The 24,110-nt window shown below is 48.0% G+C and overlaps 6 protein-coding genes across 11 annotated transcripts; 2 read left to right on the top strand and 4 right to left on the bottom strand.

Annotated features, from left to right (window-relative positions):
* Window positions 1-323: 323 nt before the first annotated feature.
* On the bottom strand, window positions 324-1,802 carry FVEG_01483 (AP endonuclease 1; the record flags this gene model as incomplete). Its single annotated transcript, XM_018888484.1, has 3 exons — window positions 324-730; window positions 784-1,395; window positions 1,451-1,802. The coding sequence occupies 3 exons, from the start codon at window positions 1,800-1,802 to the stop codon at window positions 324-326; spliced, it is 1,371 nt and encodes a 456-aa protein (XP_018744398.1).
* Window positions 1,803-2,273: 471 nt separating this feature from the next.
* Window positions 2,274-4,016, bottom strand: FVEG_01484 (hypothetical protein; the record flags this gene model as incomplete). The annotated part of the gene is made up of 3 exons (XM_018888485.1): window positions 2,274-3,653; window positions 3,715-3,821; window positions 3,974-4,016. The coding sequence occupies 3 exons, from the start codon at window positions 4,014-4,016 to the stop codon at window positions 2,274-2,276; spliced, it is 1,530 nt and encodes a 509-aa protein (XP_018744399.1).
* Window positions 4,017-5,311: 1,295 nt separating this feature from the next.
* Window positions 5,312-10,650, bottom strand: FVEG_01485 (hypothetical protein). 5 transcript variants are annotated; one of them, XM_018888488.1, is made up of 3 exons: window positions 9,257-10,650; window positions 8,644-9,202; window positions 5,312-8,590 (listed from the first exon to the last, which is right to left on the bottom strand). In XM_018888488.1, the coding sequence occupies exon 3, from the start codon at window positions 7,796-7,798 to the stop codon at window positions 5,960-5,962; it is 1,839 nt and encodes a 612-aa protein (XP_018744402.1). In that variant the 5' UTR covers window positions 7,799-8,590; window positions 8,644-9,202; window positions 9,257-10,650; the 3' UTR covers window positions 5,312-5,959. The 5 variants fall into 5 exon arrangements, with proteins under 5 accessions (XP_018744402.1, XP_018744404.1, XP_018744400.1 ...); XM_018888490.1 differs by having other exon boundaries at window positions 5,312-9,202; window positions 9,257-9,492; window positions 9,616-9,756; XM_018888486.1 differs by having other exon boundaries at window positions 8,644-10,650.
* Window positions 10,651-15,694: 5,044 nt separating this feature from the next.
* FVEG_01486 (murein transglycosylase) lies at window positions 15,695-19,041 on the top strand. Of its 2 annotated transcripts, none has more exons than XM_018888492.1 (4): window positions 15,695-15,957; window positions 16,003-16,568; window positions 17,026-18,287; window positions 18,341-19,041. In XM_018888492.1, exons 3-4 carry the CDS (start codon window positions 17,040-17,042, stop codon window positions 18,383-18,385), a joined length of 1,293 nt encoding a protein of 430 aa, XP_018744406.1. In that variant the 5' UTR covers window positions 15,695-15,957; window positions 16,003-16,568; window positions 17,026-17,039; the 3' UTR covers window positions 18,386-19,041. The 2 variants fall into 2 exon arrangements, with proteins under 2 accessions (XP_018744406.1, XP_018744405.1); XM_018888491.1 differs by having other exon boundaries at window positions 17,018-18,287; window positions 18,341-19,035.
* A 298-nt stretch (window positions 19,042-19,339) lies between these two features.
* FVEG_01487 (hypothetical protein) lies at window positions 19,340-22,702 on the top strand. Its single transcript, XM_018888493.1, has 3 exons — window positions 19,340-20,039; window positions 20,106-20,153; window positions 20,216-22,702. Exons 1-3 carry the CDS (start codon window positions 19,826-19,828, stop codon window positions 21,676-21,678), a joined length of 1,725 nt encoding a protein of 574 aa, XP_018744407.1. The 5' UTR covers window positions 19,340-19,825; the 3' UTR covers window positions 21,679-22,702.
* FVEG_01488 (hypothetical protein) lies at window positions 22,524-23,950 on the bottom strand (the record flags this gene model as incomplete). The annotated part of the gene is made up of 3 exons (XM_018888494.1): window positions 22,524-23,412; window positions 23,472-23,784; window positions 23,940-23,950. 3 exons carry the CDS (start codon window positions 23,948-23,950, stop codon window positions 22,708-22,710), a joined length of 1,029 nt encoding a protein of 342 aa, XP_018744408.1. The 3' UTR covers window positions 22,524-22,707.
* Window positions 23,951-24,110: the final 160 nt, after the last annotated feature.

Here is a 24,110-nt window from a genome sequence, read left to right as displayed (position 1 = left end):
TACCCCTTTAGAGAGTATTATAGATCTAGATAAGCCTGGCGATAGAAATACCGATCGGTTTATGTCTGCGTTCATGAGAAGTTGCTTGTCATTCGTCACTTTATGAATCTTGTCGTATGCAGTGAGTGACCGCTATAGCTAACTTGACCAGGAAACCTAAGCATGCCAAGCATGCTTCAGGCCAGATAACGGCGATAACCACCATAGCCCTGTGAAGTATAAAAGAGACGACTGTATGATATTACATTGCACCTAACTGTCCGCTCCAAATCCTTTCAATCAGCCGCAACTCGCTACACACTACAGTAACCAATTGAAGACATCTACTCGCTCTCGTCATCAGAATCATCCTTCTTCTTCCGTTTCCCTGCCTTCCTGGTCCCCTTCTTGGCATCCTTGGCCATTTTACGATCAACCTGATCCTGTATCTTGTTCCTTTCTGACTCTCCCTGGGCCTGCAACTCTATTTCAAGGTCCTTGAACTCCTCAGTCTCCGCATCCATGCCCACAAGGCGCTCCAAGAGCTTGATCTCGTTAGCCCAGACCTTCTTGTCCTCGACAGATTTGCCGTCAGCACCCAGCCGATCAATGGGCGTCTCGAGTACCATAGGCATACCCGCGAAAGGGGCATGGTTCATGATGCAGTGAAAGGCGCGGAGGCCGAGAAAGCCCGTTCCGATGTTGGCGTGGAGATCTCTATTGGAATTGAAGGGAGCTTTGCTGTCGTTCACTAAAAAAAATGTCAGCTGCCGCAGAAAGGAAAGATATAGATCGAATACTTGCAGTGGAAGGCCTTGAGATATCTGTGACCGACAATGTCGTTGAAAGAGTTAACAGTCTTACTGAATGCCTCTGGCGTTCTTAGGTCATATCCAGCTGCAAAGGCATGGCAGGTGTCAATGCAAACACCAACTCTAGATTTATCCTCAACCAGGGCAATGATGTCCCTCAAATCCTCCCAGGTTGATCCAATGACATTTCCACTGCCTGCCATGTTTTCCAGGACAGTAATCACCGTCTTGGTAGCCCTGTGCGACTTGTTAAGCTGCGCGGCAATACGTGCAATGGCTGCTGGCCGAGCATCTCCGCCGGTCGATCCAGGATGAAAGTTGTACAGGCGAATCCCCAGCTGCTCGCAACGTTCTAGGTCATCCAGAAAGGACTTATATGCTTGGTCCGCCTTCTCCTCATCAGCCTGCGCTAGATTGACGAGATATGAGCCGTGGGGAAGGGCATGTTCGCCTGCGCTATAACTGTGTTCTTTGCACATTGAGATGAATTGATTCTTGGCCTCATGGTCAAGAGGCGGGTTCGTCCATTTTCTTTGTGATTTGAGGAAAAGTGCAAAAGCGTTTGCGCCGATGTGGACAGCGTTTGTGACGGAATTCTGTACTCCTAGAGGGAAACGTTTAGCCTAGATACAACCAAGGAAACAAAGTATAAGGCTAACCTCCTGCGGCACTGACGTGAGCGCCAATGTTCATGGTAGGTTGAAGTGATGATACGTCCGTTCTATCTGCCAGGGGTTTCGCATCTTCGTCCTTTGCCTTTGTTTTGCGCTTCTTGGTCGTCTTTGCCGCTGGAGCTGGGGAGGCTATCTCAGGTTCGGGCGAGGCTTTCCGCTTCGTTACTGTCTTTACAGATGCAGCCTTTGCAGTTGCTATCTTTGTAACTGCACCCTTAGTTTTCTGAATGACCTTAGTCGCAGCCGCTACAGCCTTAGTCACCTGGGGCATCTCGTGGTCGTCAGGGTCCTCGTTGTAGCTAACTGCCTGCTTTTTGCGCTGAGATGTACGAGCCATCGCCGATGAAATTGAATCCCAAACAGAAGAGGCGGCTTATCAATTGCGCCGGAAAGGTTTTGGGAGTCTTGATAGGTACTAGGCAGCTAGTTTGGTGGATGAATTAGAGTGAATGTCAATTGTTAGGAGCTACACTATATGACGCGATCCACGCGCTCGGTCCTTCACTTCCATGCGCGCAGTCACGTGCCTGTGTAATAGTGTCAATCGAATAGAATCTCGCGTGGAAAGAAACAATATACGCGGTACATGCATGCAATCAGTGAATGGGAGGTAGTTTGCTGCATACGATAGAAGCTTCGAAATTAAGACCAGTATATATATACATATATGCGGACCACCCTTGACACAATCAAAATACGAAATCCCACGCCATTCTGCCTGTCTGTATCTTGAGAACAGCTACGATAGTTGACAATCTAGCAACCAATATATAAGCATCCCAAGCATTCTGCGGCAAATAAGAGAAATCTAGGCGAAGATTTCCAACTCGGCCTTGCGATCGGCAGCAAACTGATCCTTGTATGCATCCCACAGCTTCTCAATTTCCTGAACATAACGTTCATGCAGCTCATCAATGTCCTGTTGGCCTGGTTGAGGTCCATGAGCCTTGTCAACCCGGATCGGCCGTCCGATAACAATATTAACGGGTCGACGATAAGGCATGAGACCAACATCATAGTTCAGCACACCACGGCCGTGGAGAGCTGGCACGGTAAACTTGAAAACCTTGAGAAAGATCATCTGGATTCGGTGTACAAGGGGGTGTGTCTTAGGGCTCAGCTGGTCATAGAGATCGTTCTCTCCGAATCCAATAACAGGAACTAGATCGGCTCCGGTACGAAGTGCCATCTTGACAAACCCTTTTCGGCTCTTGAGGATCAACCGAAGGCTTCCTGGTTGGGCCTCGAGCGATTCGCGGGCACCGCCAACAACAATAGTAACAGCGCGGCCTCGACCATCATTGCTAGGACCGCCCTTTGAGAGAAGATTCCATATCGATTCCTTAGAGACTGACTGGAGTCCATGAAGCATGATGTAATCGCGGTAGAAGGGGAGGCGGAAGTTGGAGTCGAGGGTGAGGAGGGTGTTGGTGATTCCCGGGAACAGTTCGCGAAACCCGAGAGCATTGGTGCCAAAGGCGGCGAAGGCTCCATGGGAAATGATGCCATGTGGATGGTACCCGAGGATGTATTTCCTATCGGTCGGTAGTTCGTGCGTCTTGTGCAGCTTCATGGGGAAGTACCCAGTGAAGAGCTTCCAGAGCTTGAGGCTTCGTACCCATTCTGAGCGATACGTCAGGTTGCCGTTGGTTCCTGCAGTTGAAAGAGCAAGATGGATCAGATAAATTATAATGATAGGCCAAGCGAGCGGATTGGCGCAGATTAACCAAAAGGCTGACACAAATGTGGCAATAGACATGCAATGAAACAAGACTGCTGCAGTCTGTAGCCGTCGCCTCATGGGCACCCGCAATGGCGCGAAACGAATGCCTCCCGCGCGCCAGCTCCCCGTCTTGATACTTTTAGGATGAGCGGTAATGGGGAGCTCGGGATAGGACCATTGATCATGTCTGCTGGTGTTGTCCACGTCTCTGTCAGCGACAACATCCGCGTAGTTCTTTTCACCGTTGTTTGGATCTTCTGCTTTGCCGCGTCTCTCGTCCGCTTCAGCTACTGCTGCTGCATAGCTCTTTCCAGTACCGTTTCGAGTCCCACTCGGGGCTCCTCCATTCAGCTTGCCATCAGGCGCACCGTCTGTAGAAAGCATCAAATCGTCAAAGTCGGCGTTGCTGGTAGAAATGCTCGACTCGAAATCACGATCAGGCAGCTGTGGGTGCTCCGAATCTCTCTGCCAACAGTGATTAATACAGTTTCTTTGATGGTTTGAAGCCGGAGGGCTTAATACATACAGCTTCCACAGTGTCTCCATTCTGCAACTGGGACGGCTCGGCCGGATGCTCATTTTCCGGATTAGGAATTGTTGTCACTTTCTCAATTGTATTAGAAGGATGGGCCTCTTTGAAGTATGTTAGTAAGTCTCTGGGGAAATCGTACTCAATGTATCAGCAATCAAACTATCACGTCACCGTATGCTTGCTTCACAACGCAAAGAAGTATGAAGGGCCCAAAGCAGGCACAAATCAACGGCACATGAATGAATGGGCTTACCGTTGATGAGGGGAACATCACTGTCAACCACAGTGTTCGACATGATACACGGCGCTGCTCAAATGTTGCTGCTTCGTGACAAGGCAGGATCCTTGAGCAGAGAGATATCCGGGGGGTCTTGGGGATGTCGGGAATTGCACGAGAAACTGCTGATCACAAGCACAGTCACATCAGAAACTGATGTAAGAAGAAGGGTATATATTTGCAATGCCGCGAGAGAGAAAGAGAATGGAAATTTTCAATCGGCGACTATGACACAGGCATTAACCGCCATGATATCGCCTTACGGAGAGGGTGGAACCTGAACCGCTTTCGTGTTTGTGTTATGCAAAAAGCTAAGTGCCAGTGATGACGTCGCACCAACCATAGGTCATGTCTGACACGTGAAATCAGAAGCTTCGATCTTGATCTGGCCAGGGGGGGCGAAGTTTGTTCATGTCTCCACTTGCCGCTCCTTCAGGTTTACACAAGTTTAGTAGACAGTCCCTACCCGTACGAAGGTAACTCAATGCGAGATTTGATAGATGAGTTGAGCCTTGCTTTTAGATTATAAGTACCGAGCGCTTTGTGAGCATCGACGTAAATTATCAATGGCTTTAATTCATATGTCTATCCGTACATGTGTACAGTGGGTCGGCAAAAGTCCCGACACATAGCCAAAATTAGCCTTATTTTATAATTATATATATAAATATATAACTTTATTATACTAAGGCTATAATATATTTTATTATAATCTTAAATAGCTATATTATCTTAAAATATTTAAGTTTTTTTTTTATATATTTTTTAAGTATTTTAAAAATTAAAATTAAAATTTAAAAAAACTTTTAAAAAAGGTTATTATTATAATCCCTTATTAACTATTTAAAATAAAGTTTTTTATTATTTATAAGTTTTTTTTATAAAACTTAAGCTATTAAATAGTATTATTAAATCATAATTTAAGATTTAATATTTTTATTTAGTATTTTAATTTTAATTTATAAATATAAAAAAAGCTTAAAATTTAAGATTTTAAGGAAATTATAGCTTTTTTTTACTTTTATAAACTTAATTATAAAATTAAATAAAATATTTAATAAAATACTTTAAGCTTTATGATATTTTTAAGCTTTTAAATAATATAATTATTAGTTTTTAAGTATTATAATTAATCTATTAATCTAATTAATAAGGTTTAAAAAGATAGTATTATTTTAAAAACTTAATATAAATTTAAAACTTATTAATAATATAAGTATATTTATTATATATAAATTCTAATATTATTATATTATAATTTAACTATTTAAATATTAGTTATATTATTTTTTTATTTTTTTATCTATTTTATATAGCTTATTATATAATAAATAAAATCAAGGAGCCTTTTTAGCTATGTGTCGGGACTTTTGCCGACCCACTGTAGTAAATATCCGCCGTCAACTGTGCTGTGTCTCAGAGTCCCCAATTAATTATTCCCCAGTCAGCGCCCTGCTACCCGGCAGGAACCATCAAATTCCACGAGCCTCGGCTAGCCACAGATAACAAGATGCACATCCTCAACATACAGCAGACGATGACAGAACTTAATCACTTGCCATGTTCACTCTAGTAAGAGCTTATGGCCCTCGACGAGCTAGACTCTCTATATACAAAGCTTCCACTCTGCATAATACAACTCTTTCACACCTGTACTAGCACATAGATCTCTGCTGCCACGAGGCACAGTATCTGGACAAAACAACAATATATGTTACATGAAATAACGACGGGATAATCATGACTAGACCGTGCCCCGTTCTTTTGGCGTGGAGGTCCCTACCTTCCACAGAAACAGAAAAGGAAAAACAAAAAAAGCATGCCCCAATGTCCCATAAACGCCTCCCTGAGCACCATGCCAAATACTTCTCAAGGTTAAAAAAACGAAGGTCGTCTCTGTGTGCTTTGGTATATAGTAACGCAGTACGGAAGCACTCATGAATGAGTGTAATGCAGGCTGTGTTATACTTTGGCGACGGCCGCCGCGGCGGCATCGCGTGTTTCCATCTGTTGTTTCAAGTCTGCAACGACATGGTCCAAAGTCGAAACCTTATCTGTAAGCGCCTTGACTTTCTCCTCTAGCGCCTGAACATACGCCCACACACTCGGATCACTCTGAGCAAACATGTTTCCGCTGTCGTTGATAGACTGCGCGCCACTGCCGCTCCGGGTGTGAGAGAAGCCGGTTGACCCAGGCGCCGCGAACTCAGGATGCGACAAACCGGGAAGCTTGGGTCGGGGCTGCGAGTTATGCGGTGACTGTATATCCGATGCTCGACGTCCAAACTGCGCCTGCTGCAGCTGCTGGGTCAAACTAGGAGAGCGCTGGCGCGCCAAATTATTGGAGTCATGTCCTTGCACCCCAGGGCTCAAGGGTTTTGGAGACTCTGTAATGCCAGTCTGGGAATACATGTTCGCATTGGCGGCCGCAACGGATGCGATTCCCGCGGTAGAATTGTGCCCTGCAATGTTGTTGGCGACAGACTGAGAAGGGTTGGAATTTGCCTGATTTTGGTTGACATTGGGGGGATAAAGTCCCCCAGTCCCAGGTCGAGCACCAGGTGGTGGATATGTCCGAGCATGGGTGTTGTAGCCATCAACTTGTGCTCCTGCAACATGCTGGGCGGTGATGCTTGGTAAACTTTGACGTCTCAATTCATCTTCCTCAGCGTTATCGTACGTAAGTCCAGACATGGCCGATTCATCAGCTTCGCCAAGACTGGTCTCAATATCGTTGTCATCAACGAAACTACCCATGCTGGATCGCCGCCCAGCACAGCCACCAGCGCCCTTAGAGTGACGAGCGAGCGCATCGCCGCGAGCGAATTTTCGGTCACACTTGGGGCAAACGTGGGGCTTCTCACCAGTGTGCAGTTTACCGTGACGCTTGAGGTCGTGCAGGCGACGGAAACGCATCTGGCATTCCGTGCAAACGTAAGGTTTCTCTTGGCTATGCGTCAGCAAATGGCTCTTGAGGTTGTGGTGGCGTGTGAATTCAGTATTGCAGTAAGGACATTTGTGCTTCTTTGACCCAGATGATGTAGGAGATGTCTGGCCTGGGGTAGGCATCGGAAAGCTCATGCCTCGAGTTGGGGTTTCTGTCAGGTTGCCCGTAGCCTGAAGAGAACCAGGGTAAGATAGGGATCCAGGCTGATGTCTCTCTTCCTGCCCGACTACTTGCTGTAACGACTGGTGATGCTGCTGTTGATCAACTTTGGGTGCGTCCACTTCCATTGGAGTCGGGCTTTCGGTAACAGGGACCCCAACAAGGCTGTTGGTGCTCTGTGGACTTGGTGCGCCATGCTCTTCAACCTGACTTGTCGCGGTTTGCGCCAGCGACACGGGGTTTGTAGGCTTTGGAGATGGGTCCATGGTAGCTGTTGGTGCTAGCTGAGGCGCGTCAGCAGGGCGGCTCATAGCCTGAACCGCTCCAGACATGAGGGAAGTTAGAACTCGGTGGCTAGGATTGTCGCTCGTGGGTGCTGGGGCTCGTGTCCCGTCGTCGTGATCGTCAACTTCGCGTCGCCGGCGCTCGTCTTCGAGGGCAGCTGCCGCGGTCAAAGGCGTCGGAGAAATACTCGACGCGAGTGCCAAACGGGCAGACTTGGCCGGTGATCCAAGTCCCAGGAGTCCCTGCGACTGCGCGACGAGAGAGCGCGGCGATGAAGGTGACGTTGAACGAGGCCGTTTGAGCAATCTGATAGCAGCGTCGTCTGAAGGGATGATAGCAGGAGGGGTCGCCTCTGCGCGCGTTGCGGGCGGGGGGTCAATCGCGGTAAAGGCGGAAGCGTCCGATGCCATAGAGGCAGATGGAAAGCAGAGAATTGGAATAATCAAATGCAAATCTGATCCAGCATGCGATCAATTTCGAGGTTTCGATGTCGCAACAGCCTTGGGCCAAAGGCACATATCGGGGCGAGATGGATTAATGTGTGGCTGGAGACGTGGCGAGAGCTGATATTTTCCCCCGGGTCAGGGCAGAGAGGCGAGTGAAGAAAGAAGCAAGCACTGGGTGGGCGGGTTTACGCTGTGGGCAGTGGGTGGCTTAGGCGAGGAATGCAACAAACAGAATTGAGGCTCGAGAACCGGCAATACAGTAGTGTGAAGAAAGGACGATTTAAGGTAAGTATTCTGGGGAAATGACAACGAGCCAATGTATCCGTGAGAATGGTTGACAGTTAATGACGATGTAGCACTGAAGGAGAGTTGTGCAAGGAGACGTAGAGAAAGAAAGTGAACAAGGCGGCCGATGAGAGAGATGCGAGGCGAAGACGGGCGATGAGCGATAGTGAGGGCCTCTGAAAGTGGGCAAGTGGGTAAGAACCTTTCCTGATTGGATCACAAAGCATGGCCAGTTGAATAAGTGGGGTATGGAAGAGGGAAAGAGTGTGTGGGCGTGTGTCAGTGGATTGATTGTTGACAGCTGCCGGGCTGGTTCCTCCCAAAAAGGCCTGTCCTGTCTCTCAGGTGGGATCGTGCCAGAAACCTGGTAGGTACCTTGGGTTCAATGTACCCTGTCACCTTCCTTACCTCAAATTATCTCGTCACGAATGTTTTCTTTATTGTTTTGGGAAAGCACTATGTGCCATGCAGCTCCGAGATAGCATTAGCCACAAGGTTTGCATTAAAACAAGCTGATGAGATACCTGAAACACAATTATTTCACGCGACGATCATTCATACCTTAGATATAAATATCGAGATATATTGGTATCGGTGTCTCGCCTACCTAGGGAAGCCAACAAAACACGCCAGCGACGCGAAAACCAGTGGAAACGTAGGGGAACGGGAAACGCGCGCCTGTTGGGGAACGCCCCGGAGCGGAAGATGACCACAGCCCAAAGTGAAAGCCCGAAGAGCGCCAAAGAGGACAGAAGTGGGCGATGCGAATACGTTTCTGGTATGAAGCGACGGGCTAGAAACGTGCTGGGGAAAGGTCTAACTGAAAGTGACTGATTTTCGTTTCAAGGTACTTTGACGTCAGGTACCGTTATTCCCTGCTGAGGAAACATCCATCATTTGGTCAGCCAGCCAAGACATTCACCACCGTCCAACTGGAGTGGATGATTTGCCTGCATCTTGCAATCGCGATCCCAATGGAGTCATCATCGACAGTGATTTACTGTTTTATTGGCAAACCGCCTCTTCGACGCTCTTCTCTCCTCTTTTGACCTTACACCCCAGCACAGCCCTTGCTTTGCGGAACTGGATGTCGAAATCTCAGCCACTGACGGGGCCGCCCGAGGCGCATATACATACCATCTTACTACAGTCAATAGCATGTGCCTGCAAGACGGAGGACAGGCGGGAAGACGCTTCCACGCTGAGCGGGAGATGATGACAGCTGCTTCTGGCGTCGTTCTTACTTTATGACATCTCGGATACTGAAGGGCCTACCTGTACTTGGGTCGAGAGTATCGGTATATCTAGTCTCAGGACGGCCCACTGATTACCTTCGGGTTCTCCAAATCGATAAGGCAAACAGGTTCCACAAGCTATCGTAATAAGCGGCATGTCACTGCTCTATCGTAGGTTGAGAGGCGGATCGAGTTGACTCGAAGGCGAGAAAAGGAACAAGGAACAAGAAACAAGAAACATGGGAAACAATGAAGACTTACTGCCGCCCACTCTGTCCGGGCTTCTTAGGGCATTCGATTATTGCAAGGAGAAACGAGACGAAGATAACTAATTCACAATGACAATCCCTTCTGGTTTGTAGTAGTCTAGTGGTTTTCGCTCCTTTTTGAGCGGACATCAAATGAACCTACATACCTGCCGTTTCAATCTATCGAAACGCCCCAGCTGAAGGCTTGTCTTCAACCTCTGTTCTGTTTCCCTGGGCCAAGGTACCCAGGTAGCATTGGTTCAGGGGACTGGGCAACGAAGCTGAACCAATCCCTGCTCAACTTAACTTCCCTCAGGTGAACCAAAATGGTGGCGGTGCGATCAAACGCCTCGTAAATGGACCTCAGATCCATGAACCATGCTCAAATACAACTATGGCACCCCTATGACGCTCGGCGTTGGTGTGTGTGTGTGGGAAAGCCTAGGAAGTCCAGAAAATCCTGCCACTCGCTGGTACATGCTAGGGGATGAAAGAAAACTTGGGACCTTGACCCTGAGTGACAAAAATACTTAGGTAGATTTGCGTAAGTTTCACATACTTTAAGCTGAGTTTATTTTGACACCCTATACTGAGGTCTGGTGTTTTCTTGTCACCGAGGAACATGCTAGACATGATTCTATAGTGGTGTGGCTGATCCTAGCAATGCTAACATCCAGCCTTCTACTCCGCCACGCCTGTCGTCACTGAATTCTTTTCCTGTGTTGCCGCGAGACTTCCAAAGATCGTTGGAGAAATTGATAGGATACTCAGAATCAGAACCTGGAAGACTTATTAAGGATTTGGCCAATTTACGGTATCCGGCTCGGTATCTTCTCACAATATAGCACAATACACGCCACTCTTGTACGGGTCAAACTTGTCAGCAAACGCCCTGCAATTAGACATTTTACTTGTATAGCGAACATATCATGATGCTTGTAAATTATGCCCATCGCAATGACAGCCTCCTTAGGTGGTTAGTAGCTTGCCTAACTTATATCAGATCACATTTTCAAATTAATATCAAGCATCAATCAAGTCAGTGGTGAAGTCTCATGCGGTTTAGCAATATGTTAACGTGGCTCGCAGGCTCGGGAGGCTGGAGAGTATGCGCTGATCTCACGAGTATTCCCTAATTCTCGAGTCTCTAGCGGCTTGATTCACCGTCAACGTCACAGTGGTCACATTAAACCGCCCACTTGCTGTTGTGGCTGTGAGACAATCAGGTTCGCTTCACCGGAAACAACTGAGCTTGTTCAGCGCGTGCAAGGCTATTCTCTGTTCAGTGATTTTCGATTTGTTGCTGAACCAATATTGAGTGATATTCATGATTTCATCTTATTTGAGGGCGTTTACCTCCGTAGGTGCTAGATAAAAGAGCAAATAAATAGTCCCGCCACCTTTCACGTTCGTTATTCAGCTTTCCTATGGATGCAGTCCCGCACTTTGGCCTTGGTACACACAGATTTATCATACCGGCGCAAACTGATGTCTTAATTCCATCTGGGCCTCGGTGACTTTCCTGAACCCTTCGACACACTTCCATGTCAAGAGGTTTCCCCAAAAAGTGCCTTGTTAAACCCGGTGTAAACGCCTCAGCCCCGTTGATATTGGTGAGAATCCTATGCAATTGAACTGATTGGACACCGCCTCCTCCTTTCAGCTGGTAAGTGGTCGGACAACAAGCCTGTAATGTACGTTCTGCTGGTGTAATTACTGCAGGCGTCCCGTCTGAAAGCTGCGTGTGGTCTTTGCTACTTCGACAATAAGGTGACGGTGTGACTTACGGGTGTTATTTCTGGTTACCCTATTCGGTCCCGTTTCGTACAAGTCTTGGTGTTTGTGTATGGCCGCCTCGTCCCATATCCAGCGTGCGTGAACAGGAGCTTTCAAATGAGGTTTCCCCAGCTGTGTACGGAGTCATGCCTTCCCTGGTTCAAGGGCTACTACTTGATATGGACTAATAACTGCTACTTGTCTGCGATCTCTACATGTCCAGTTGCACAGAGCCCAAGGCGTGCCTGGCATGCTTGTTACTATAATCCATGCTCTCCATGAATGGGCCCTACAGGCTTCATCAATCCTGCAGGAGTGCAGGGCAGTCAGATGTGATATGCTTGAAATGTGGTTTAGTCGTGATGCAAGTCAGGCCGCGAGACTTCATTCCACCCAACACGAATCTGAGTCATTGCGTGCCATGGCCACGATGAACAAATAGTATCAATGTACATTCCATATATATTCCTTTTGTCGAAGGGGCGTCCTGTCACGAGTTCCAGGTTTCTATTGTCATGTTCATTCATTCGACCGTTGTCCTAGGCTCCTAGCTGTTGCAAGTTGTCTCGGGTGAGGTTTTTTATCCTTCATATGACAAGCACCATTGAGTACCTTGAAACCTAGATAGCAACCGCATTCTTATACTGACTCGTGGTTTTATTGGATGTCTGACTGAGATATTGTGATGTTACTTGGCTCATGTGATTCAACGGTTGTGTCCTGTCTCTTGATGCTGGTGATGTTGCAAGATTTGCCGACACACAGTTTGCATTTTGGTAGTTTTGAATTTTCCAAGACACATCTAAACGGAGACGTAGATGGAGTAGGTATAAGACTGCTATAGATGCAGGACTGCGGAAATTCAATAGGAGTTAGATAAGTTAGATGACCAGTGTCCACTTCATACGATAATGGACAAGTTTAGGGTAGGCGGTGCCGAATCAGAAACAAAAGTGAAAAAAAGATGTCAAATATCCAAGGCAGTATATAGTACTACGTGACCGACAATCAATGGTGTCGTTACAGATGACTGAATAACTCTCTGCTTCAAACTTCAGACCTGTTCCCAAGTCTCTAGCCTATACCTGAGCTACGTGTAACCATTGTATTCCAGGTCTTTGTAGTGCCTTGCCCTGGCAATCATGGACTGCACTTCGCACATCAACACATAGTAACTAGTCTCAAGTTAACTGAGACCACTTACCACAGTGGAATGCAGCTCGACGTCATATGAACCGTGTCATGTAACCGGGACCAAATCAAAAGAAGAGCCACAAGTTTACCAAGCGAACGTGTGACGAATGCCATTAGGAAACGCGAAAGTCTCAGCTCCGCTATGATACCAGTGCAACCATGAGAGCGGACATACTGCCCTACAGATCACAACATATATCAACTTCATAAAAGATCGTTCGTATTCGATATGTGCTACTTTGGTTGAAGGGTCTGTACTACAGACAGAGATCAACAAGGCACAACTTCATGGTCACTAGCCAAAAAGCGAGACGAAAATAGATATGTCAGTGAGTAGGTAGGAAGGACACAGAAGACTCGTCAGTGAGAGGAGCCATGATATATGGACAATGTCAACGTTGTGAAACATATCCGAGGGAAGTGACAGTCTGTGCCAAGGCCGTACATATAATCCGCCAAAGTAGCTCCTATTAGTTGGGGTGGTTATCCAAGAGCAGCGTTTCGGACGCCGAGAGAAGAACTCCTGAAGACTGTAACAATAAGCAATAAAGACAAAAGGAAAATAAAGTAGAGACATATCCACATAAGCTACTGTAAGTGTAGGGGCTATTTGATGAATACATTATGATACATTCTATGAGGGCCTGAAGTTTCCTTGCTCTCTGAGGCCTGGGTCGTAGACCTGAAGAAGGTATAGAGTTACTTGTGTAAGGGGAAAAAACAAGGCTTTTGAAAGAGGGACATAACCCTCAAGCTTGTGCTAGCAGGCAACGTACTTAGTTGGCTTATGTATTCTTGAACATTTGGATACCGGATCAAATGTTACTGACCCAGAGGGACGCGAGCATGCCTGCATGCTTATCTACACAGACACATCCAGCCACTGTAACAAGACGAAACGATGTGGCGGCGGTCAGCGAGTTCACAATATCTTTGGGAGAGGACGAAATTAGGTGCTGACGTGTGCCGCCGAACGGATAATATCCGCCGATGAAAGACCCGAAGGCCAATGCAAGGGGAAGCAGACAAAAAGTGGAGAGAAAAGAAAAGGAGAACGCTACGGAGTAGTCTAAGCTTCAAACAAGCTGGTTGCGTTGCAAACTAGAAAAGCAGAGAGACAAGAATGCCAAGGCTTGGGCTGGCTTGTCCAAAAGGGGGCCTCACCGTTTTAGAAACACCAGGAAGACAAAGAAGAAGAAGAAGAAGAAGAAGAAGAAGTGATTTCGCAGTCAGACTCATCAAAGTGGGGGCCCGCTGTAAGTCTGGCCGCGATCCGCCCTGAGAAGCGTCAGACGGTCAGGAGAGACAGCGATGACTCGAGCAAGGAAGCAAGATTAAGTATTTGCCGAGGGGGTTGTCGATTGGACGCCATCAACTGCTATTTTCGCATACAGCCAGAATTCGCTTGGCGAATACCAGGATGAGGAATTACTGAGGCAGGCAGGGAATTAACAAGACGCGGCAATGCCGATCTAATTATGACGCTTGTTGGTGGACCAAAGCCAGACAAGATGCATTCAGTCATGAACCGAGCATCACGACATTGGATGTTTTTGAAGGAGCTTGGTTGATATGCCAGTGATAGCTTTGGACCTCATTAAACCAGCAACCAACCAGATGGATGTATCGGTGTCGAGCAATATTGGTATTAGAGGCTGGCAAAGTGAGATCTTACTAACCAGAGATCCATGGTTGTTGCTGGCGGCTATCGATTGAGATGGCAGGTTATCCGTAAAACTGGTCTTCGTGATTGGCTTTACTGCCAGGCCTCATTGTGAAACGGCTAACGGTCACCCCAAAGAGAGTTTTGAAGGGTCTCTCCAATCTAGAGCCTGAGAGTACCTAACAGATTTAAGAAGTAGTGCCAGGTACCCGAAAGGGGAATGCAGCTGAGGCTTTAGGCTAGCACATGCACTGTTGTACAGCAATTGCGGAACAGAGCTCCACAGAGACCCATGTCTAGTAGGTAAAGCACTTATGTACCTACCTTGGGTAAGGTATTTGCGAAAAATGGTCTGACTAGGTAGTTAAGTTGTGTCGTAAGGTAAGGTAGGCTGATGAAAAACCCAGTCAATTCGCTTCGTATGCTTTGGATCTCCACAGAACTATCCAAAGGATCCAGAGGTTAGATCTGACCTGACTTGAATGTATCGAACTCGTGGATGAAGACTTAGTTATAGACAACCAAAGCCAAGGCCTAACCTAAGCTAAATAGTTGCTCATCCGTAGATCCAGTGTGATCAGACGGCGGAAATGGGTCTAGCTTGTGCTGGGTTCAGTGGTACGTAGGCGCGCTATTGTACGAAGTACCGTATAGCGGCCCTCTACTCTGTATCTACCAAATAGGTCCGTTGCTGTGGGAGTAGCGGTATGATTCCCCTGTTGCCCATGTACATAGACTATGTATTGGATGTTAGCTTTGTAAGGTAGGCAGGCAGCTTACCTGTCGACCTGTGGATCCAACAACCGAGGACACGGGGATCTGTTCATCGCAATTTATGCCATGACGACGACAACAGCGGGTAGGCAAATTGCATGGGCGTAGATGACAATGCATATGTACATCCGCAGTTCTTGGAGTGGTACGTAAGGCGCATATGTAACCAGCAACGGGCCAAGGGACCAAGAACAGAAGATTGATTCATTGATCGATTGTTGTTGACAACGTTCTCATGCCCAAGCGAACAAAGGAAAGGGGGAAATGTCGATCTTTTTTTTTATTAATATGTATGAGTGAAGTTCCGAAGTACTGGCGCAAAGACCCTATTGGCTGATACCTACATGGTACCTTGCCTATTAAGGTAACCATGTGCGCATTGATTCACTTTCGTTGTCCATTGTCAGGCGAGCTCTATTTTGGTAATGAGGACGGAAATGCGATTTGTTTTGGCAGGTGTGTGCTTTTTCCAGATGCTGCGCCTGCACTGTGCCTGGTTCCTGAGGGGCATCGTCCAACAGGAACAGGGGAGGGACATGCGATGGATGGACCAGAACAAGGGACAACTTACCTACCTTGTGCTAGCCAACTAGAGACACGGAGATGGGTCTGTGAAGGTTACCCACCATACCAAAAAAGGTGTAATTTCCCCCGTTCCTGGCGGACAACTCTTGAGCAGGATCAACAACAGTTGATGGCCGATGGCCTTTCCTGTCATGAACACGTTCAGATTACGGAGTAGTTGGTAACAGTCCTGCGTCGGTTTCTAGACGATTTCCTACCAGTACTAGCATCCCCTGGACTGTTGTTGGTCTCATTGGCGTCTTCCCCTCATGTGAATCTCCCGGCCTCCCCTGGACTTGGAGGTTGGGCGCCCCTTGAATACTTTGCTAAATAGGAACTCCCTTGGCCAAGGTAGCCCGATCAAGATATCATGACCCAGCATATGTATGTGCATTGACTCTGGACCTGATACGAGACTGATTGAGGCAGAAAGAAAGAAAAAAAATCCCGCTTCTGGTATTTTTCTCAGTATCATGTCTCACTTGATGATACGTTCTAGGGCCTGTTTGCGTCCCAGACCTCATCGTCGCCGGGTGTGCATTCATCAACGGGGCCCAGCTTTTTCGGATGCCAATCTCTTGGTGAGGTCCGCCCAATCCTGGTTTCTGAGCGGTCTTCTTCTTGGACTTAATCAACGGGCACCCCCTGCTCATGCTCCTTACCTTAGTCCGCCCCCCTTCTAGGCCTCCCCTAACTCCCCCAGTCCCTGGTCCCTCCCCGATCCTGGGCAAGACGCTGGACCTCTTTTCATTCTTATCCCCTTTCGTCTCCGTCAACCCCAGGCGCTTTGTTCCTCTTGCTTTCCTCGTGTGCTCCTTCCTTGCCAACTGAGAGTTTCATCTTTACTTACTCTCTCCCACACTCATTTATCAACTGTTTTTTGTTTTCCCCGGCTTCTTGCCTCATCACGTTCGCTTTTACAGCAGTCGCTCACTTAGTCGAGGGGATTGGACTATACTTTCAAAAACACAACATTCTTTAAAAGACAATAAAAGGTTAGTCGATGCGCAAAGAAGCGGAATAGTGGCGATTGGAGACGAGGCCGATGTGGCAGAGACGAGTTTCAAGGCATACCGATTCAAGCAGCAACAACAACCACCACCACAAACACAACGACTGTCGGCTGCAAAACTCAAAAAACTACGACGGGCAAGCCGAGGGAAATCGATGGTGGAAACGGGCAATGTGCGAAGATCGAGTCGCAAGATGAATTATGCTAGGAGGGGAAAGCAACATGAGCCAGGACAGATGAACTACCTGACGCCTCATCGACTAAAGCAACAGCAAACTGGACGATAGGACGCTTTGCGTGCCTATACATGCGCAAATGCTGATGCACCGCGCAAACTCTCATGTCTCATCGGCTCTCCTTCACGAACATACACCATGGAATCGTCTCATAGCAACAGGAAAAGGTTGAAGGCTAATCACAAGTTTGAACTAGATATATAGGTTGAACCGCTACCATGAAGAACCTCATCACTTACACCCTTGCGGCCACGCTCGCCGCCGGTGCTACCGCCCAGCATCACCAGCACCAGCACATGCACGCCCGCCGCCACGCTGGCTCCAAGGTCGAGAAGCGTGACCCTGATGTTATCACCGAGTACGTTGTCGCCGCCACCGAGACCGTCTATGAGCTCGGTGGAGAGGAGATCGACATCCAGGCCGCCAAGGCTGGTCTCGATGGCGGTAGCCTCGTCATTGTTGGCGAGTCTAACCCTACCTACGATGCACCCGCAGCTCCTGCCACCAGTGCTGCTCAGCCCGCCAAGGTTTCTCAGCCCAAGAAGGATGTGGGCGCTCAATTCTACGAGTCCAAGACTGCTGCGGCTACTATGGCTGTCTACTCGGCCCCAGCCGCCACTCAATCCAAGGCCTCCAAGCCCAAGTCAAGTGGCTCCAGCTCCAGCTACAGTGGCTCCAGCGGCGCCACCGGTGTTGACAAGAAGTTTGAGAGCGGTACCATCGACTGCAGCGAGTTCCCCTCAGCGTATGGTGCTGTTCCCCTCGACTGGCTGAAACTTGATGGCTGGTCTGGTATCCAGTACTGCCCTGACTACAGCTCCGTGTCCAAGCTGATCTATCAGATTGACACTGCTATCTCTGGCGACAGTTGCAAGCCCGGTGCTATGTGCTCCTACGCTTGCCCCGTTGGTTACCAGAAGACTCAGTGGCCCTCTGCTCAAGGTTCCGAGCGTGAATCTATTGGTGGACTCTACTGCAACAAGGACGGCAAGCTCGAACTGACACGTGATGGTTACGACACTCTTTGCGAACCTGGTGTCGGCGGTGTCACTATTCAAAATGACCTCGACGAGCAGGTTGCAACTTGCCGAACTGACTACCCCGGAACTGAGAACATGGTTATCCCTGCTGTTGCTGAGCCTGGTAGCAGCGTCGCTGTCTGTAACCCCGACCAGGACAAGTACTATGTCTGGGACAATGTAGGCACCTCAGCCCAATACTATGTCAACAAGAAGGGCTACACTGTCGAGCAGGCTTGCGTTTGGGACAGCTCCACCGGCAAGGATGCCGGCAACTGGGCACCAGTTGTTCTCGGCGTTGGCATGAAGAACGGCATGACCTTTGTCTCCATTTTCCAGAACTCGCCAACCAGCACTGCCCTCCTTGACTTCAACATTGAGATCAAGGGTGGCAACAAGAAATGCTCCTACGTCAATGGCCAGTGGAGCGAGGGAACTGGCTGCACCGTAAGTTATCATTGTCCTTGTGGCATTGGCGAAATGCTAACGTTCTTTTGTAGACTGCTGCCGCCGAGGGCCAAAAGATTACTGTCCGATACTTTTAAAAGAATGTTACTTGACTTCGTCAAGTAGGATGTGCGTTTTTTGGAACTTCTTGTCAATATTCTGGGTGACAGAGCTTGGGACCTTTCGGCCGCGGGCAACGGACGAGCGCAAGCTGTTGGACCTGAGTTGATCATATCGATGACGTGCGCGACAGCTGGCATGAGCAGGCTTCCTCCCATTTCTTGAACCGGATTGAAACTCTTGGATACGCTGGATGAGTAAGGACCTGAGAATGTTGCGACAGCCGATCTACTGGCTTGTCTTGTTCTCAGCGTCCTTTTCTAACAGTATTTGTTTTACTTTATTTTCTTATGTCAGCAAATACTCCATATATTGCATTTTGGCCTGTTTCTTACATTGGACTCCTCACGGAACGATCATGCCCTGAGCCATTGTTTGGTGACAGACGAATGCAGCCAGCGATTGTCAATTTTGCATTGGGAGGAGCCCTGGAGGTGTTTTATACCCCTAACCGAAGAGATGGCGATGGAAGAATCTTTTCGGACAGCAATGAGATCAAGTGGTCAACGTCGTTGGGTCCTGGAATAGAAATGCCCCCTCTTTGAGCTTAGCTTGTCTATGTAATGTCTGCGATTTGGATAGTGTATAGTGTCTTTTAAAGTACGATAATTGCATTCTTTGGTAGCCCCCCGCATTTCCCCCGTAAATCGTGAGGTGAGAGACTGCTCTTTCATCGACATGTTCGATGGATGAATGAATGAGTCGTCGTTGGACGGGATAGAATAGTCCCGTTCCGTGATGGTCTAAGTTAGGGAACGTCTTGTTCCCCAGACGCCACATGCGTTCGACACCTTGTTCGAACCTCTACCAACCACAATCTAGCATGTTGCCGCACTGTTGCTGCATGTGACCCTTGACCGGAACCAATACTGGTTATGGATGCGTCTACTCGTGCGTGTGCCGCTCCGTGCGTCATCTTAGATCACGGAGGCGTAGTGATAGGTACATCTTGACAGGCCTCTGATACTCAGTAGCAAGCTGTCATTTCTGGCCAACTGGTGTTGACTAGACACTTTCTGAGAATACCGTTGAGAGTACAAAACGCTGCGCGCAACAGCAAAACGACAACTGTAACGGTTGAAGCTGACATGTATGTATGAGGACGTTGGCTTGGCTGCAGCCCAGGTTTGTATCTGTTTAGTGACAAAACCAGTCATATTTTGATACTGGGCATTGATAAAGATAAAAACACAACTAAATATTACCGCTAGAGGCACATTACTGCAGGTTGCCTTCTAGTGGCGCATCAAGATCCCATACTTTCATCGTCATTGACTCCACATTAGTTGTATGTTTTACCCGGAGCCCGTTTATTTAAATACCTAGGAATCTCAGACGGCCTGCCCGTCGCAAGTGACAGCAGTCAGACTCTCCCACCTCACTCACTTCCGGTTCTTCCAAACTTCGGCACACCGAGCATGTCGCTGAACCGTGTTCAAAGCATTGAGACGTTGACCGCTCCGCCCGGTCATGGCGCTTCGATTGAAAGGAGAGGGAGTGATGCGAGTTTGCGCGTCCGACGCTTGTCTTTCAATCCTGTTCCTCAGGACTTCGAAACGGCTTCGTTAAGGCCAGATGAGCAACATGCTCAAACTGTTGGGGCATTTGAGGTTCCTCAGTGGAAGCGATTGCGTGAGTTTTCACTTATCAATGGATTGGATGTGTAGATAAGAAACCTATACTAACAAGTGAATCTAGTCCAGATTGGTGCCGCAGTTGTACACTGTCTCTTCGCTGCGGGCATAGGCAAGTCTCTTATCAAAGCCTTGCCATCCATGGTAAAGTTGCTAACACTGTTTTTTTATTAGTCTTTGGCTATGCTGCCATCAAGCCAGTCCTAAAGCTTGAAGGTGCATATTCTGATGTATGCAAGCTCAGCCACTATCAAAGCCCAGCCATTGATACAAACGCTATCTCTGATGATCCCCAGGACACATGCGTCGAAATCAGGCTCAACCTGATGTTCACAGTCGCTGCTGTTGGGACAAACGTTGCAGCCCTTCCTGTTGGCGCAATTCTCGACCATTTCGGTCCTCGTGTATGTGGCTTGCTTGGGTGTCTCTTCCTAACGATAGGCACATTACTTATGGCATATGCCGGATCCCTACCTTTCGATGGTCTTCTCCCCGGATACTTGTTCCTCGCCCTCGGTGGCCCATTCACATACATCTCGTCATTTCAGCTCTCCAATGCCTTCCCGCGACACTCAGGTCTCATTCTCGCGCTCTTAACCGGCGCTTTCGACTCTTCGAGTGCATTGTTTCTCGTTTATCGCCTGATCTACAATGCCACAGAGGGTGGCTTCACCCTTCGCAAGTTCTTCCTCGTCTACTTGATTGTCCCTGCTGTGATATTCGTCAGTCAAATTGTTGTCATGCCTGGACAGTCTTACAAGACCGTCGGCGAGCTTGTCGACCAGGCTGCTGAAGCGGATGAAAACATTGTTGTGCACTCCACATCGAGCACGCAGCAGGAGATTGACGAGCATACAGCTCTGCTCCGCGATGAGCGTCGCGAAGAGAGGGAAAGGCGCGAAGCTGTGGTACATGATATCGAGAACCTCCTAGGTTCGTCCAAGGGTGATGATCAAGTTGAGGCCAAGGAGAGACAGCATATCGCCTCAGGTGTCTGGGGAGTCCTCCACGACCGCACTGTGGTAGATCAAATCCGATCTCCTTGGTTCATCCTCGTCTGCCTTTTCACTGTCGTTCAAATGACACGCATCAACTTCTTCGTCGCGACCATACGACCGCAGTACGAAGCCATCTTCGGAGACCACGATCGTGCTGTAAGGATCAATACCTTCTTCGATGTAGCCTTGCCAGCAGGTGGAATATTTGCGATTCCTTTCATCGGAACAGCGCTTGACCATGTCAGCACTGTTCTTGTGCTATCGACACTCGTTGCATGTGGCACGCTCATTGGTATCTTGGGTGTCCTACCCTTTGAGTGGGCAGCATACGCTGGTATTGTCCTCTTTGTCTTGTACCGCCCATTTTATTACACTGCTGTGTCAGACTACAGTGCAAAGGTGTTTGGGTTCCGAACCTTTGGAACTGTGTATGGTCTCATTATCTGCCTCTCGGGCTTGTTCAACTTCTCACAATCTGGCCTGGATGTTTTGTTCCACGAGACCTTCGACGGTAACCCAGTGCCCGTTGATATTATGCTTCTTTTAATAGGTCTTGTCATTGGTGTTGCACTTGTGGTGTTTGTGGCAGCTCAACTTCGAAAGACGCACCAGAAAGCCAGAGCTGGCACTGCCCAGTGATGTGCCGACAATTTCTCGACTACATACACTCACCTTTACTTTCACTATGCTGAGTATTGGTTAACCATTAACTACTGTTGCACATTCCTGCCTCAGAAAAGCGTTCCCAAGGATAGTGCGAAAAAGGGGGCCTGTAAGTTCAAATATTGTGTTTGAAGATCGCCATCTTCCAAAAGTGTACCTAGAACTACAGATCATAATCACCGTGCTTGGACGCAACTATCAATAAAGGGCCGCAAAGAAGTAGTTGGCAGCGACATTTCCAGTAAGAATTATATGTATAGCCCTGATGTGGGAAGAAATACACCAAAGAAGCGTGATGCTTGTTTACCTAAGCATAGAACAACTTCCGCCACTGATATAACGCTCTTCATTCTGGTGTTTTCTGTTGCGTGCGAGTCACTGGCCAGAAATCCGAGGATGGTGAGTAACAAAAGGGATTCTCTGGTCTTTACTTTCCACGATATACTGGCAATAGAACATGAGTGGGTGGGAGGCTGCCAGATCGAGATCCACTGTCTGGGATGCTTTTGCAAAAGCTGATGGAAGAATGTATTATTCTCAAGCGTTGACTTGTGACACAGGTATACGGCTACTGCTGATTCGTCAGGTTGCACAACTTCTCTTCCTTGGCACACAGAATAGCCAGTATTACTTTGTATGTTAGACGAAAATTCATCATGAGGAAGTCCCCATGCTCATAGCTGGCTTTTCAGAGAAAGAAATACGTGAAAATACGGGAACGCTGGTGGGCGGAGGTTGACGCCCCAAGACTACAAGCACCCAAATAATATCGGATGACTCAGAATCGGCTGCTTGAACATGTAAAGAAAATCACCAGAATGGTACAAAAGATGATTAAATAAGCCAATACGGTATATAAAGATAGAAGTCTAGAGCCCGACGTCCATGAGAGTCAGCTTGAAAGTGGCGGTGGGCTTCGTGGAGCAGTATTGCACCACTCCAAGTATACAGAGAACAATAGTCTGATGTGTATGAATGCGAAACCCTTCTTGTTCACAAATAGCCCTACTCCTTGATGACAGGAGTGCGGAAAGGATCATCGCCACAGAACTGACTCCAGCCGTCAAGTTGAGCAGAAGCCCACTTCAAGATTTTGCTGAACCCCTTATCCTCGTCCTTGGGGGTGCAGTAGTAGGTATTGTCGGACGAACTGAGCTTACCGGTTTTCTCAACAGAGTGAGGATACTCGATCTGGAGTACAGGCTTGCCAGCGTCGATGTATGCTTGGAAGTCCTCACAGAATGGCCAGTTCTCCTCGTCAGGATCCGTAGTGCCGCGGCAAGACTCAAGAACCGCGAAGTCAAGGGTTGAGACAAGGTCCTTCGCAATTTCAGGTGCATTCTTTTGGCCCACGAGAAGACGGTTACCATCCGTGGTGTTGATCGAGTGAGCGTACTCTGCAAGATTCTTGAGGTATTTGGTGTAGTCGGATGGCTTCAGTCTGAAACCTGTAGGGTCCTCGCCATCCTGCTGCCAGGCGTCGACATTGTCAGGGTCCACTGCATCGCACCCGATCTTTGCAGCAACGTCAAGGCGTGCTTTCTGAAGCTCGAGTACAGTTAAGTCACGGATGTCGAGATACCACTCCTCACTGTCATAAGGATAGGCCAAGGAATGGCCAATAACGGCCTTGGGAAATTGTTTGATATCCTTGTTCCATGACTGAAGAGCTCCGGCGTTGAAGTAGCAGATCACAAACTTTCCAGCGCCCTGTATAAATATTTCAGTATACTGCCATGTTATTTGGACTTGGAACAACCATGCATTACCTTGAGCAGGGGAATCATCTCTGGATAATCGCGGCCAAGTCCCATGTCAATGTCCCAGACTTTGGCTGCGGACGGGATCAGATCGGCAACGGTATCGTGCTTGATAGGCTGGTGTAGGACAATTTCCCATTCTACGCCGGGTTTAAAGTCAGAGAGCTCAAACAAGGCTGAAGAAGCTGCGGCAGCAGGCTTTGCCTCTACGGCCTTGATATGGTTAGCAACCCGACATTCGTCTTTACGACGAGCGCTTACAGAACTGCCAGCAGCCAGAACAGTAAGGGCAATTCGATTGTAAGCAACCCTGGCTACCAATCTAGTATTTCAAGAAGAGAAAATAAGCGTTGAACAAAGGAAGATATTGCTGAAAAAGTCCTGGGGAGGTATTGGAATGACCAGTTGGAGACGAATTCTTGAATTAGGAAATGTATGTGGGCTTTGATGAGTTGAAGAAGTCCCGGCGTGACATACACCTCCCTCATGTAAAAATTTGCAGAATAATCAAGCTCTATATTATACCCTAACTTGACTCTACTGCTATTCCACTCGCTGTCATCAATACCATATCATACCTTGGCACCTTGCCTCGTGCTCAACGGGTGAGCCGGTGAGATGGATACGAAAGGATTCTGTGGAACACGA

The sequence above is a fragment of the Fusarium verticillioides genome, chromosome 1 (assembly GCF_000149555.1).
Source record: "Fusarium verticillioides 7600 chromosome 1, whole genome shotgun sequence".
Lineage (NCBI taxonomy): Eukaryota > Fungi > Ascomycota > Sordariomycetes > Hypocreales > Nectriaceae > Fusarium > Fusarium verticillioides.
Note: the sequence above shows the minus strand (reverse complement) of the source record. Positions and strands in the feature narration are given on the sequence as shown.

Coding starts and splice junctions, on each gene's coding strand:
- FVEG_01486 (XM_018888492.1), top strand. CDS start 17,040: ATGAAGAACCTCATCACTTACACCCTTGCGGCCACGCTCGCCGCCGGT. Junction 18,288..18,340: donor GCGAGGGAACTGGCTGCACC/GTAAGTTATCAT, acceptor GTTCTTTTGTAG/ACTGCTGCCGCCGAGGGCCA.
- FVEG_01487 (XM_018888493.1), top strand. CDS start 19,826: ATGTCGCTGAACCGTGTTCAAAGCATTGAGACGTTGACCGCTCCGCCC. Junction 20,040..20,105: donor TCCTCAGTGGAAGCGATTGC/GTGAGTTTTCAC, acceptor AAGTGAATCTAG/TCCAGATTGGTGCCGCAGTT. Junction 20,154..20,215: donor TCTCTTCGCTGCGGGCATAG/GCAAGTCTCTTA, acceptor TTTTTTTATTAG/TCTTTGGCTATGCTGCCATC.
- FVEG_01485 (XM_018888486.1), bottom strand. CDS start 7,798: ATGGCATCGGACGCTTCCGCCTTTACCGCGATTGACCCCCCGCCCGCA.